At 37.4% G+C, this 15,296-nt stretch overlaps 1 protein-coding gene across 5 annotated transcripts in view; it reads right to left on the bottom strand.

The window, feature by feature from the left end:
• Positions 1 to 2,183: 2,183 nt before the first annotated feature.
• LOC131126041 (sodium- and chloride-dependent GABA transporter 2-like) overlaps positions 2,184 to 15,296 on the bottom strand; it is a 36,993-nt gene continuing 23,880 nt past the window's right edge. For all 5 annotated transcript variants that reach the window (XM_058068184.1, XM_058068191.1, XM_058068204.1 and 2 more), the window contains 10 exons: positions 14,384 to 14,516; positions 14,038 to 14,172; positions 13,759 to 13,862; positions 12,270 to 12,394; positions 12,084 to 12,196; positions 11,864 to 12,001; positions 11,664 to 11,766; positions 8,420 to 8,520; positions 6,790 to 6,960; positions 2,184 to 2,671 (listed from right to left, as the gene is read on the bottom strand). In XM_058068184.1, the coding sequence (XP_057924167.1) occupies positions 2,522 to 2,671; positions 6,790 to 6,960; positions 8,420 to 8,520; positions 11,664 to 11,766; positions 11,864 to 12,001; positions 12,084 to 12,196; positions 12,270 to 12,394; positions 13,759 to 13,862; positions 14,038 to 14,172; positions 14,384 to 14,516 (1,273 nt within the window). In that variant the 3' untranslated portion in view covers positions 2,184 to 2,521. The remainder of the gene's footprint in view (positions 2,672 to 6,789; positions 6,961 to 8,419; positions 8,521 to 11,663; positions 11,767 to 11,863; positions 12,002 to 12,083; positions 12,197 to 12,269; positions 12,395 to 13,758; positions 13,863 to 14,037; positions 14,173 to 14,383; positions 14,517 to 15,296) is intronic.

The raw sequence follows: 15,296 nt of genomic DNA, 5'->3' as shown, positions 1-15,296 counted from the left end.
CCTCATCATTTTGACTTTTTATCTCATAATTATGACTTTTTCTCATCATTTTGACTTTTTCTCAACTGATTTTCCGATGTGATGTCTCTTTAATCCTGTAATTTTTACTTTTTATCTCAATTTTGACTCTCATAATGACTTTTTATCTCATAATTTCGAATTTTATCGCATAATTAGGACTTTTGACTTAACTATGATTTTCCTATTCTATAATTATGACTTTTTAATCATGTAATTTTGACTTTTATTCAGTTTTTACTCTCATAATGACCTTTTACATCATAATTCAGAGGTTTTTATCTTATAATTATGACTTTTTAGCTCATAATTATGACTTTTTAGCTCATAATTTCGACATTTTATCTCATAATTATGACTTTTGATCTCATAATTTCGACATTTTAGCTCATAATTATGACTTTTTATCTAAACTTTGACTTTCATAATGACTTTATTTCATGATTGTGATTTTTTAAAGCTAATCCTTTTCACTTTTATCTCAATTATGAGGAAAAAATCATAATCACAAGATAAAAAGTTGACATTTTGAAATGAAAAAAAAAAAATCACAGTCATGCGATAAGGTCATAATTATGACCACCACAGAAAATGGATGAATAGAAAACACAACAGCAGGATGTTTGCTTGTCATCTTCATGAACCATGAAGTATATTTGTCCATCATTTAAATATCTTAACATACTAAAATCTATGAAATGAATGCCCAGCTTTTGTAATGTATGTGCCGTGTGTGTTTTTCTTCATCATTTTAATATTGTCAAACTCAGCAGGTACATAATAAAACACATAAATATCTGAATTGTATGAAGAAAGAAAGAACAGTTTCTAATACAGTCAGCCAGCATACATTTACTTGGAGTGGGAAAACAAGATAAAAAGTTTTAAGAGGAACTTTGTAACAACAGGTGATATATGTGTTTTATGGATTGTATTGATTGTATTGGAGACATAAACACTATGTTGAGTCAGTAAACATTTGTGAGAACTTATTAGCAGGCATGGATGTGTCTGATTTTTCATCCCTAAAATACACACGTCTGATTGTTAAACAGTATAATCAAGTTATAGAATATTAACACTCACAACTCAGTGGAGGAGTTGAAGTACCTCAAGGTCTTCACGGAAGGCGAGATCGACAGCCAGATTGGTGCGGAGTCGGCCGAAAGAGAGCTTTGCCTCCATTTGCCAGTCGATCTACGTTACTACCTTCGCCTACAGTCTCGGTCACAACTGACGCCTCCCTGGGGGGCGGAAGGCGTGTTCAGGGCATGTTTGTCCGGTAGGAGACCTCGGGGAAGACCCAAGACCTGTTAGAGAAACTATGTCTCTCAACTAGCCTGGGGAAGCCTCGAGATCCGCCAGAAGGACCTGGACCAAGTGGCCCGGGAGAGTGAAATCTGGCAACCCCATCTCGGCTAAAAGTCCAATTCATATCTTGAAATATGCCAAATACAAAAAAAAAACGTATTTTCTGGACTATAAGTCGCTCCTGAGTATAAGTCGCACAAGGCCAAAAATGCATCATTAGGTAGAAAAAAAAACATACATAAGTCGCACTGGAGCGCGCAGACCTCACAGCTAGGAGACCGGGGTTCAATTCCACCCTCGGCCATCTCTGTGTGGAGTTTGCATGTTCTTCCCGTGCATGCGTGGGTTTTCTCCGGGTACTCCGGTTTCCTCCCACATTCCAAAAACATGCTAGGTTAATCGGCGACTCCAAATTGTCCATAGGTATGAATGTGAGTGTGAATGGTTGTTTGTCTATATGTGCCCTGTGATTGGCTGGCGACCAGTCCAGCATGTCCGTCTCTCTTGCCCGAAGACAGCTGGGATAGGCTCCAGCACCCCCGTGACCCTTGTGAGGAAAAGCGGTAGAAAATGAGAGTCGCTCTGGAGTATAAGTGGCAGGAACAGCCAACCTATTAAAAAAAAAAAGTGCAACGTATAGTCCGGAAAATACGCTATTTGCATTCTATGAGTCTCCGGTTTTGTGTGAAGTCATTGAAGGAATAACGGTAGCAAGAATTTGGACATGAAATAGCACATTATATGTGTCACCTGAAAAAAAATATGCCATAAATTGCCATAAAACAGGCAAAAAGAAGTGTTTTTACTGCAAAATCTTGTATTTTCACTGCAGCATTGTCCATGAAATGAGAGTGTGGTAGCAGGTCTTTTTTTTTTTTTTTTTTTGGAATGTGTCACTGCGGGAGTTTGCACGTGCACACGGAGCTTACACTCAGAAAACACAGTCCTGTTAAAAGCGTAATATAGTGCTTCAGCTTTGGTACTTTGTGATCCGTCCTCATGAGAACATTACAGCAGCAGTCCCGTGTCTGCACACACTCGTCGTTGGCATACTGACACATGAAAAACGTTGATTGGAGTGAAGCTTATGATCTATTCAACTGACATAACCACTAACATGATAAACGGGAGACCTGTTAAGGTGGCACAAGAACGGCAATTTGAGAGACGTTGAGGGAAAATGTTCATGGTCTCATACTTGCACCTCCATCTCCACGCCGCCGCTTCCCTTGTAGTCGTTGGCAGCCGGGGCGAGGGCTTTGCTGGGGTTCAGTGGGTATTGCTCGGGTTGCTTTGCCGAGTCGTGGGGATGGTTTTCAGGGCGGCAAAGCTGCTTGAGATTCTGTGGAGACAAAGTGGGCAGATTGAGAAAAAAAAATCATATTTTTTCATTCATTCATTCATTCATTCATTTTCTACCGCTTTTTCCTCACGAGGGTCGCAGGGGTGCTGGAGCCTATCCCAGCTGTCTTCGGGTACACCCTGGACTGTTGGCCAGCCAATCACAGGGCACATATAGACAAACAACCATTCACACTCACATTCATACCTATGGACAATTTGGAGAACATGCGAACTCCACACAGAGATGGCCGAGGGCGGACTTGAACTCGGGTCTCCTAGCTGTGTAGCCTGCGTGCTAACCACTCGACCACCGTGAAGCCCTTCAGTGATTTTTCAAGGCAAAATGAGTTGATTTTTACTCCACATGGAGAAATTAAACATAGTCTGAAAAAAAACACATTTTGCTCCAGAAAATTTGTTTTTTGGGGGCGGAGTCAGGTGAGAGTGTGTAGTTTAAGACAAAGACGCCTCACAGGTTGTCACCTTCAGGTGTCCAACTTCAGGATGCTGGACTTCATGGCAGGACTGCCAAGAAAAAAAATCTTAGACTGGCCCAAAAAAATGTCCAAGTGATCCCAAACTTTTGAGCGTTAGTGTATATGCTATACAAATTAATTTGAATTGGCCACCAAATCATTTGGGATATTTTAGCATGTTTATGCTCTTCCTGACATCCATCCATTTTTGGTAATTAATGTAAACAACATAATACCTCATAAATAATGCATATCACATACTGTAATAAAACAATAGCAAGACCAGGTGGGTTCCTTTGCTAGAATACTGAATAAATGATAAAAGAATATGTTCTGTTTGGAGTTTAAACAGGTGATCAAGGTGATCACATGTGTCTCGAAATACTGGCACCTAGTGACCAGGGTAGAATATTACATTCACATTTTGAATGCGTCTTCTTAAAGTCATATTTTTGTATTTTAGTTAATGTAACCATCTTTATTCTTGAAACTGCTTTATTTTGTCATATAATTTGTTGAAATATGCATATTTTGATTAGTAACTGGTACCTCTACTACATAATTTATAAATTAGTGTAATTTTGAAAATCGTAGGAGAGTGAAATCGCGATGTGGCGAGGGATGAATTCATCAAATGTTTCAAAAATGTTAATTTTGTATCGTTTCTGGGAGAGTGCAATACAAATGCTATACAAATGAATTGGATTTGGCCACCAAATCATTTGGGATATTTTAGCATGTTTATGCTCTTCCTGACATCCATCCATTTTTGGTAATTAATGTAAACAACATAATACCTCATAAATAATGCATAACACATACTGTAATAAAACAATAGCAAGACCAGGTGGGTTCCTTTGCTAGAATACTGAATAAATGATAAAAGAATATGTTCTGTTTGGAGTTTGAAAAAGAAGCAAACAGGCCGTGCCCCCCCCCCCCCAAACCCCCCCCCCCCCCCCCCCCCCCCAAAAAAACCCAACATTAACACGTGAATGTCAGAACTTGACACAAAAACAAGACACTCAAATTCGCCAGAAGCAAAAAAGACAGAGTTCCACAAACGGACAGCAATTTTAACACCTACAGACAGGTTTGAACATTAAAGGTGTCAACCGTATGTCATTTGCTCAAGAGCAACATATACATTTGACACCTAGCTACACCTGTTTGGGCTGGTAAGTAAAAAAACAAAATGGCAATGTGCTACATTCCATAACCTTTTGGAGGGGAACAAAAGGTAACGTTTTTACATACATTTGTGTTTACTATGATATCTCACCTGAAATAAAATATCCCTTTTTTACACTACAGCGTGGCATGTGTGACTGTACAGTCATTTTTTTTATGTTCACATAGTATATTCACACATTGGCCCTAAAAAAAAAAAATCACACAAATGCACGTCTAAAAGCTTTAAAAATCCCTCCACAATGCAACCCTTTAAAAAAAAAAGATCGGTATCAATATCGTATTTATTTGGTATCAGATCGATACCAAATCTAGCGTTATAGCAAACATCTAACTAGAGCGTGTCCAAACCCTGCCTTCTTGGCGATGTTGGCCAAGAGCTGGGTTGCATTGTGGAGGGATTTTTACAGCTTTCAGACGTGCATGGTACGTTGGTACGGCGTTACGGAGGGGCGCCCACTCCTGCTCGGTTCACCTTTGTCGATGGTTTGTATTTCATTCGCCAATAAATGTGTGACGCAAGAAACGGTTTCATTCTAAGTTGTAAAAAGGGTTCATTACATTATTATTTTTCCACTAAAAGAAACGACTGTACAGTCACAAATGTCACGCTGGAGTGGAAAAAAGTGAAATTATATTTAAGGTGAGATATAATAGTAAATACAAATGTATGTAAATTTTTTACTACCTTTTGCTACCCTCCAAAGGGTTAATTTTTTTTTTACTATATATAGCATCCATCCATTTTTTTATTTATTTATCCATACCGATGTACGAGGAACCTTTTTGGAGTTCCTGGACAAAACCCACCTGCATGCAAGAACATGCAAACGAATCGAAGCCAGGTCTTCCTGATCTCCTGACTGTGTTGGGAAAAACATGCTAACCACTCGACCACCGTGCAGCTGAGCTAACTAATACACTTACATCCAGTCATTTTGCTCCGATATCGTCCTGATACTGCTCTCAGCCACTAGGGGGTATCATAGCACGGTATCACGACATTGCTACAGCAATGAATCCACAATTGACTAGAATAGTGTGATGATAACCACAGAACCAGAAATGGAACTAACCGCTATGTAGGAAAGGGTCTGGCTGCTCAGTACAATAAGAGCAATAATATTAATGTCAATGACATTTCAGATTTTTAAAATAAAAATAAAAATAAAAATAAAAATAAAAATAAAAATAAAAATAAAAATAAAAATAAAAATAAAAATAAAAATAAAAATAAAAATAAAAATAAAAATAAAAATAAAAATAAAAATAAAAATAAAAATAAAAATAAAAATAAAAATAAAAATAAAAATAAAAATAAAAATCCTGCCCTGTGATTGGCTGGCGACCAGTCCAGGGTGTAACCCGCCTCTCGCCCGAAGACAGCTGGGATAGGCTCCAGCACCCCCGCGACCCTCGTGAGGATAAGTGGTAAAAAATGAATGAATGAATGAATGAATGAATGAATAATACATCTGCACGGAGGACGAGTGGTTAGCGCGCAGGCCTCACAGCTAGGAGACCCGAGTTCAATCCCACCCTTGGCCATCTTTATGTGGAGTTTGCATGTTCTCCGGGTACTCCGGTTTCCTCCCACATTCCAAAAACATGCTAGGTTAATTAGCGACTCCAAATTGTCCATAGATATGAATGTGAGTGTGAATGGTTGTTTGTATATATGTGCCCTGTGATTGGCTGACCACCAGTCCAGGGGGTGAAGACAGCTGGGATAGGCTCTAGCACCCCCCCACGACCCTCTGTAGAAAATGAATGAATGAATGAATATTAATGTCAATGAAATTTCAGATTTTGTGTCACCAACAGATGACACACTCATCCTTGGAATAATAATAATAATAATAATAATAATAATAATAATAATAATAATAATAATACGACTTATTACTACTATTAAATCCAGCACGTTGCCTGCAGCTGTGAGTTGGCCCATAGCCATGTTACCTAAAGTCCCGCCCACTCAGCACATTTTGTAACCCAGCATTTGTGCTTTCATTGGTGAAATAAAAGATTTTTACCCCCAATGTTTAAAGTAAGGACATGTTTGAGATGTGTGAAAAATTCCTTGCACTCGTCGTAGTAACCACTCTGACTTGATTTTTGGTGGTGGTGTGTTTTGTTTTTGGCACCGTCGCAACAGAACAGCGCAGGTTCTTTGGTTTAGCCATCAAGCTGGGCCACAAAAGGCCTGGTGGAGCTTTCATTATCCCTGTGCCACCAGTGGCGGTACTGCCAAACCAGGGGCGTGTCGGGTCATTGTGGGCCAGCCTGGGTGTTGCCGAGGCAACCACTGAGTCAGAGTGCTGCTAATCCAGTAGATGAGGGCTACGTTCACGCTGTAGTCTACTAAGTTCCCAGTAATATCTGTTCTGATAAAAGAGTCTGAAGTTGAGTATTTGTGTCAGAGTCACACTCTTTAGCAAACGCCTACCTGCCATGTCGTGCCTTTCATTTGAGTCACTTTAAAGAGGATCCACAACGGTACCAGCAGGACGCAGAAGAGCCCGAGGAACCAGCCCAAAGCGTAGGCCCAAGTCGGGTACACGTAGGTTTTGTTGAATTTGAGAGGCTTGTATCTCACCACGGAGAAGATGAAGGTACCCTGGCAGGGAAAGAAAACAAGGAAAAACCTTCAAAACGTCAACATCGACATTTCAATTCACTCCTGCCGTGTTTATGAGGACCTCACTCATGGGGTGGAAAATGTGACGGAAAATAAAGATTTGATTTCTAGAACTAGAAAAAGGAGAAATATGAGCTCAGGGAAGAACAAAATTTTTAAACACTTCTATGCTAGGACTATGTTAAAAAGTCATAGCATTTCAGTATGTGGAATCAAACTATGGGATGTATTGAGTAAGGAAATCAAACAAAACACAACGATGAGCCAATTCAAGAGACAATACAAGCAGCACAAAAATAAAAATAAAAATAAAAATAAAAATAAAAATAAAAATAAAAATAAAAATAAAAATAAAAATAAAAATAAAAATAAAAATAAAAATAAAAATAAAAATAAAAATAAAAATAAAAATAAAAATAAAAATAAAAATAAAAATAAAAATAAAAATAATAAAAATAAAAATAAAAATAAAAATAAAAATAAAAATAAAAATAAAAATAAAAATAAAAATAAAAATAAAAATAAAAATAAGGAAAGCAGGAAGTGAACAAATGTAACAGTTACTGATTGTAAAAGTACCAGATGGAGGGGTAGGATTTAATAAGCTTTGCTTCTTCCTACTCCTTTTGGACATGTGGAACTGGGAACTGATTATGGGATGCACTCAATTGTAATCTGATGCATGTTCAAATGAAATTAAACCATTACCATTACCATTACCATTACCATTACCATTACCATTACCATTACCAAATGTGGCTCAAAGTATTTTTTTAGAGTACATTGGATCACCTTTGACATTCAACATTCATTGGTAGCCCTGAAAGCCGTTTTGGATGGCTCAGAACGAGTTCAATGCAACCCAGACTTCCTTATATGGGCTACAGATTGCCTGCACTATGTTTCTGGAAGTCCTCGGGAACACTGCAAAAAGAGGTGCAGAATCGGGAAGATCTAGAAAGCTTTCTGTGTGCGTTATCACGTAGAGCTGGTCTATTGGAGTATAATCGGTCCCCTTTAAAATATGGAGAATGTGTCATTTCTTTTAGCCAAAAATCATTTTCTGGGCTTACAAGTCTGAATTTCCAATAAGGTATGCCCATTAATGAGTCAAGCAAAGGCCAAATGACATGTTTTAAGTTTGGTACCATCGTTTTTTTGTTTTTTTTCTTCCTCTTTGCAGTAACCACTCAGCACTATCGTAGGAAAGCAGACCCTTCACTCCCTTCATCCTAACCCACCTGGCACCGACACCAGCACCTTAATCAAATTCCTCACGTCACAAAGTTACAATCTTTAATTGCTTCCCATCCACCTCCTCCTTGTTCCTCTTCTTGTATCATTTCAAGCTCGAGGGAAGAACAACAAGATGAAGCTTGGTGAGAAAAAAAAACCCAAAACAAGGTTTTATGAAATGGATTGACGGATTCAAACTCACCAAACAAACAGCGGGCGTAATGTAAAGCCAGCAAATCTTCATTAGCGGCCATGGACGATATCCTATCATGTCTTCGATGTTGTCATACAGACGATCTGCACCTGTTTGTCAAAAATTGTATTCATAACAAACATATGAGACAGTCCCCTTATAATGTGTTTATGAGGGAGTGTGAATTAAAATAAATGTTCAGTCAAGTGGTTGTTTTTATGGATTATACCTCATTATATGCACACTAAAACCACCAATACAATCATATAATGTCACGAGTATGTGCAGGTGTACCTAATAAAGTGCCTATGTGTTGTTTGGTGCCATGTGTGAAACCCGACAAAATCTATTTCTCACCCAAATCCTTAAACCCTTGAGTTACAAAAACAAAATCCTGTTAACGAAAGGGTAGCGCAAAGCATGCATGAGCATCAACTAAGAGCGCCAAAGTCCTCCTTGGAATCTAATGGCCCTCAAGCTCAGATAAGCTTAAATGGGAGTGATGGGAGGAAGAAAAGAGGACAAAATATTTGGCAGACAAAGTGCGTTAAGAGCCGCGGGAGTGTGACACTCAAAAGAAGTGCACGCCAAGTCTATTGGCCGAGATAAATTAAAAGAATGTGCACAATGTACAGAATGTATATGACTCCAGGCGTCTTTGGTAAGAAGGTTATCTAAACCATCAGTTGATTATATACAGTATGTTTACGCTAAGATAATATTCGGTATACTTGACTTTTTTTAAGCATCTGAATGAATTGCTTTAAGTGTAGCATCAATTTGTATAACATTTGAATTCAATTGCCTCTCTATAAGCTATATAAAAACATGCATTGTCAGTAGGTTCCAGCAGGGGACAGCAGAACCCTAAAAAATACAGTTACCTAATTTTTGTGTGGTGAACTTTTACTTTCATAAACCTTCGTAAAGATTTGCAGAAATTTATTTGTTTATTAGGAAAATTCCATATTCACAAATCCAGAGTGATGTTATGTAAGCCAAATATTAACCAGTTTTCTTCTGAACTGAAAATAGGATATGAATCACTGAAGCTTGATAATCAAAAACAGAAAAGCAGTGAAAACCTTTCATACATTGGAGAACGTTCTAAAAACAATTCATATGAAGAACATAACATAAATAAGAAAATGTAAATAAAGAAGGGGGATATTGTTTGAAAATAAGAACAACAAAATAAAAACAATAGAAAACATGTGGTATGTTTTGTATTGTTTTTATTTTGTTGTTCTTATTTTCAAACAATATCCCCCTTCTTTATTTACATTTTATTTACAAAAACAATAGAAAACATACCACATGTTTTCTATTGTTTTTATTTTGTTGTTCTTATTTTCAAACAATATCCCCCTTCTTTATTTACATTTTCTTATTTATGTTGATATTGTTCTGTAGAATTGCACTTTTATGTTACTGTAATTCTGCTTATACTGTTTTGTACAATTGAAGTTTGTAATAAAATATAAATTAAAAAAAAACTTTTACTTTCATAGTTTCACATACGTATACTCTTGGAAGTGTGGGTGAATATAAAAGGTTAAAAAAAAATCATTTTTTTTTTCATGGTGCACTTGTGACAGCCACAAAAGATGCGAGCCAATCAGCGCCGTTTAAAGAAGTGACGTCACCAACGTAGGGGTCAAACGGCGTCAATTAAGGAAACGTGATGACGGGCACAGCATAGGAGATTAGTACATATAGTCCCTTAGCAATGGGAGCAGTTTTAGCTCGTTTTTACAACCAGTTTAGTGAACAGAAGACAATGTTTTTGTGGACGGCAAGGACTAGTTCACGCTCCTTCATTTTGTATGCTGACAAAGCTAGCGGTAAGCATCTGGTTTAAAAGAAGTTCACGCCCACGTATTTTGATTGGCTCGGCCTTGGTATGATTGACAAGGGGTTTATGCAATCGTGTATTTCGGGGGTCTCCCCCCCCCCCTCCCCCGCAGAGCCTGTACTTTTCCAAGCCAAACAAGTCTATTGGCTCGATCTTTTGGCATTTACTGTTCGTGCCAAAAGTAACATCTCATACGCGATGGTGTGCAGGGCTGCTTGTGTCACCATAACACGGACATTTCTACAGTCAACTTAGGGACAGGATGGAAAATCACCACCTTACTTCCTGGTCTAGGTGCTAAATAATAGTATGTTTTTGTTTTGGCATTTAATGCTTTCTAGTGATTTATTAAATATTATTTGACTGTGATGCAAACTAACATTGGAGGGAGGTTATATGCACAATAACACTTGTGAGTATTTAGTGCCATCCAGTACCCCAGTTAACATACACCTGTTTTTTTTGGTTAACATTCAAAATTTTAGCTTGCGTTCAAGTGCTTGTTTAGCGTCCGGATTTTACATAACAATTTTACAAAAATGGCAAGGTTCATGTTTATTGGTTCTAGAACAGGGGGGGTGGGGGGGCAGACTATATATTTTACACGTAACAGTCCACCTGGTATTATTGTATCTGTAAAATTGTCATGCAATCTGCTATTATTATTTATTATTTTATATTTATATTTAAATATTTTAAAAAATAATAAAATATAATAATTAAAATAAAATTAAAATAATAATTATTATATTATTAATATGTAAAATATGCAAATATAACAATATTATTATATAATTTATATAATAATTAGCATTAATATAATAAATATAATAATCATAATAGTTATAATAATAATATAATAATTATTATTTTTATTATTATTATGTGCTTGTGTCTCTTTTTTCAGGAGCACTTTGTAAACAACAGACCATGTCAAACAACGAAATTGTGATGCCAGGTTGTATGTTGAGTTTAAATTAAATACTTTTGAAAGATTGGGCGGGCCGTATTCAAACACTTGGCGGGCCGGATGTGGCCCCCGGGCCGTAGTTTGCCCACCCCTGTTCTAGAATGTGGATATTTAGTTTGATTTTGTTTTTACATTTTGCAAATTATGGTTGTTATGTTCATTGATTGTTAAAAGTGATGTTAAATGTTCAGTTGGACATTCATTTGTTATTTTTTACATCATTCTCTGCATGTAAAAATACAATTATTGTCTATAAATTGTTTTTTGGCCATCTGGTAGAGATTCATCGGATTTACTTTTTTTTTCTAAGGGAAAATTTGCTTTGGTTAGAGTTCATTTTGGTTTGAGCTGGACTTTCTGGAAGGGATGTATGGTGTTAACCAAGGCACCACTGTATTTAAAAAAAACAATGCAAACAGATGACTTACCATATATCCATCCGATTGCTATGGACTGACACACTGAAAGCAGCAGAAGGTTGTTGCCGCTGCAAACGTAGTGGTCAAAAAGCTGAAGGAAATACAAGCCCCCCTGCAGGAAGTGCGCATAGGTCATGACACAACGACACACTGCACACAACACATGTTCAAAAATGAATTCTAAAAAGGTTAGCAGTAGCAGCTCTCACTTCAGTGACGAGAAGGAGGCCGAGGAAGAAGCAAACGGAGCAGAGGCAAAGCAGCAGCAGTTCTCGCCGATAAGCTCGCCGGAAAACCGTCGGGAACATGTCCGTCACGGAAGTCATCAGGCACTCCAGGCTCACAAACTACCGGAGGAGACAAAATGAGATGAGATGGAACCCACATACGAGTGTACATTTATTCGTGAACGTTTCATTGGGCGCTGACCTGTGTGTCAGCTCCCAGAAGGATGACCATGATGAAGAAGCAGATGGCCCATAACTGAGGCAACGGCATCATGGCTACGGCCCGTGGATATGCAATAAACGCAAGGCCAGGTCCTGCATTGAGACACATGATTCTGTTAGTATTAGTTTTAATAGTTGTGTATGTAATACTAGGTCCACTACTTACCAGAAGCAGCCACTTCAGATATCGGCAGTCCCTGTTCATAGGACATAAATCCTAAAACCGAGAAGATGGCAAATCCCGCCACAAAGCTTGACCCGCCGTTCACCAAACACAGAACAAACGTGTCCCTAAGGAAAGAAGACGTTGCCATTATTTTATTATTATTATTTAGACCGGGGGTTCCCAAACTTTACCAACTCAGGGCCCACTTGAATATCGAAAAAATGTCTGTGGCCCACCTTAGTCCTATAAACAGTACATAGACAAAATTCTGCATACTCAGAGTACTTAACTATTATTATTACTGTTATTATTATTTTTATAATAATATAAAATAAATTACTATTAATAATAATAACAGTAATAATAATAATAGCTTTGCTATTATTATTGCTTTATCCCCCTATTATTATTACTGTTATTATTATTATTATTTTTATAATAATATAAAATAAATTACTATTAATAATAATAATAACAGTTTATAACCTATTATTATTACTGTTATTATTATTATTATTATTTTTATAATAATATAAAATAAATTACTATTAATAATAATAATAACAGTAATAATAATAGGGGGATAAAGCAAGCCCAAAATTAATCTGTGGTGTACACACAAAACAGAATTAATTAATCATACTTTTCATAACTGCATTCAAGACTGGCATGATGACCAGACAGCTACGTTCCACTCATAAACTGCATAATGTTCCTAAAATATTGTAACAATAACACTCAATATGTTATTACTTAGGCTTATAAATTGTGCAATAAATATTTTACAATAAAAATTATTAAAAAAAAAACATTTGCACAAATGAATCATATTTTTAATGACCTCTCATGGCCCACCTGCAGTACCACCACAGCCCACCAGAGGGCCGCGGCCCACATTTTGGGAATCGCTGATTTAGACATTAATTTCATCAGAGGCAATGAGTTGCACTACAGCTCCGCCACCACTAGAGGGCAGTTTCGATTCAGAAGAACCACAAAAAATAAAACTTTGAACCCCCCATAATCCTTTTTTAGCCTACAACATAATCATTTATATTACATATATGACATTTTTCCATATATTGTAGAGTATGAAAGCAAAACCAGTAGTTTCATAAGCTGACCATCAAATGACTCAATGTTGGGTCACACAGGAGAGGCAGGATAAACACTTGGAAGAGCATTGACCTTGAAAGGTCACATCCGGTCCTTTTATAAACAGCGCTAAAAGACAGACGATAGACCTTCACACGCTGGCTAAAGAACACACTTCCCCAAAACGTGCAACAAAAAAATAACAGCCACATACGGTGGTGTGAAAAAGTGTTGGCCCCCTTCCTGATTTCTTACTTTTCTAAGTGTGGCGTTTGCCACACTTATCGTTAAGATCAAGAAAATGTAAACGAGTCAATGACAAACATATTCGGGTGTGTCTAAACCGTATGTGGTCTATGGTTCTGTTCATTCAAATGTGAAAGACAATACTTACTTGTAACAATTATTATTAAACTCATTGTAACTTCCCAGAGCGGTCAAACTTCCCTGACAAATCCCAAAAGAGAACAGGACTTGTGCACCCGCATCCATCCAAACCTGAGTAAACATGGAAGAAATCCAGATGTAAACTCATCCCATGAGCAAACAACTATAAGATTAACGTGTGAATTTAAAATCAAATACAGGATTTTAGCCTTTTGTTTCAGAGAGGCGGCTGATTTATCGCCTCCCGTCATGGTTGAATTTTTAGGCCTGGCGTTTTATTACTTACTTGAGGGTCCACCAATTTTGTCGGGTCTGGATAGAGGTAGAAAATTAAGCCATCCATGGCACCGGGTAAAGTGAGTCCACGAGCCAGCAGAACTACTAACATTACATAAGGGAACGTGGCTGTAAAGTAAACTACCTGTCGACAAAAGAAAATGAGGGTTAATGCTGATGCATTTCAGTACTAATTTGATGAGAAATAATTAAAAGAGACAAAATCACAGGGATGAAATGTGTCAGAAGCAATTGATTTTAGCCAAAATATTTCTGGATTGCTCCTTTGCTCAATATGGTTTCTGATTGATAAATAGAACGTAATCACATAAATGGGAAAGATAAGGGAGCGTTACCTTTCCAGTGGACCTCACTCCTTTCCAAACACAGAAATAGCACAAGATCCATGCCAACAAGAGACACAAGGCCAGCTCCCATCTCAGGCTTCCAATCTCTTCAATACCCTTGGAAATACCCAGAACTCGTCTCCTTAAAACACAAATATAGTCGTTATTGACTAAATGTATTTAAGACAACCAGTGGAATCATGTAGATCAGGGGTCGGGAACCCTTTTGGCTACGAGAGCCATGAAGGCCAAATATTTAAAAATGTGTATCTGTGAGAGCCATATACATTTTTTAAACATTGAATGCAATAAAATGTGTGCATTTTTATGTAAGACCAACAGTTTTAGATATAATGGGCTCTAATTATGTAGACCAGGCAATGGGCTCTAATTATGTAGACCAGGCACACTATCCCACGCCAATGGGGTGTGGCCAGCACACTTTCGTGAGTAGCGCAGCGTCTAATAATAAATCTAATACATGTTGCCATTAATGCAACTTCTGCTGCTGCATGGTTTTGCACCGTACTCCGTACACGTATTTCATTCTTTTGGCCATCTTCATCAGAAGGCTTGGTTCTGCAGCTTTAGCTAGGTGACTATTTGACTAAAGGAGGAAAGTTTACATTTACATGTTGACATCTCAATGACCGAGGTAGACTACCGCATTACCCAGTAATAATCGAGTTTTGGTGTTTGACCTGGAAAATATCATCAGGAAAGATAGATATGGTTGGCCGTATTGCAGTAGAAAATAGATGGACGGATTCAAATGCATAAGAAAGTTGTTGAGTTTGAATATTTTTAACAGTGATTTCTGTGATGTTTACTTTAAAATGTTAGCAAAAATGCATTTTTATTGTGGTAAGAAATGCTTTAGAGCCAGATACAGTCATCAAAAGAGCCCTACCTGGCTCCCGAG

Source organism: Doryrhamphus excisus, chromosome 1 (assembly GCF_030265055.1).
Source record: "Doryrhamphus excisus isolate RoL2022-K1 chromosome 1, RoL_Dexc_1.0, whole genome shotgun sequence".
NCBI classification, from domain to species: Eukaryota; Metazoa; Chordata; class Actinopteri; order Syngnathiformes; family Syngnathidae; genus Doryrhamphus; species Doryrhamphus excisus.
This window is presented reverse-complemented; position numbering and strand designations above follow the sequence as displayed.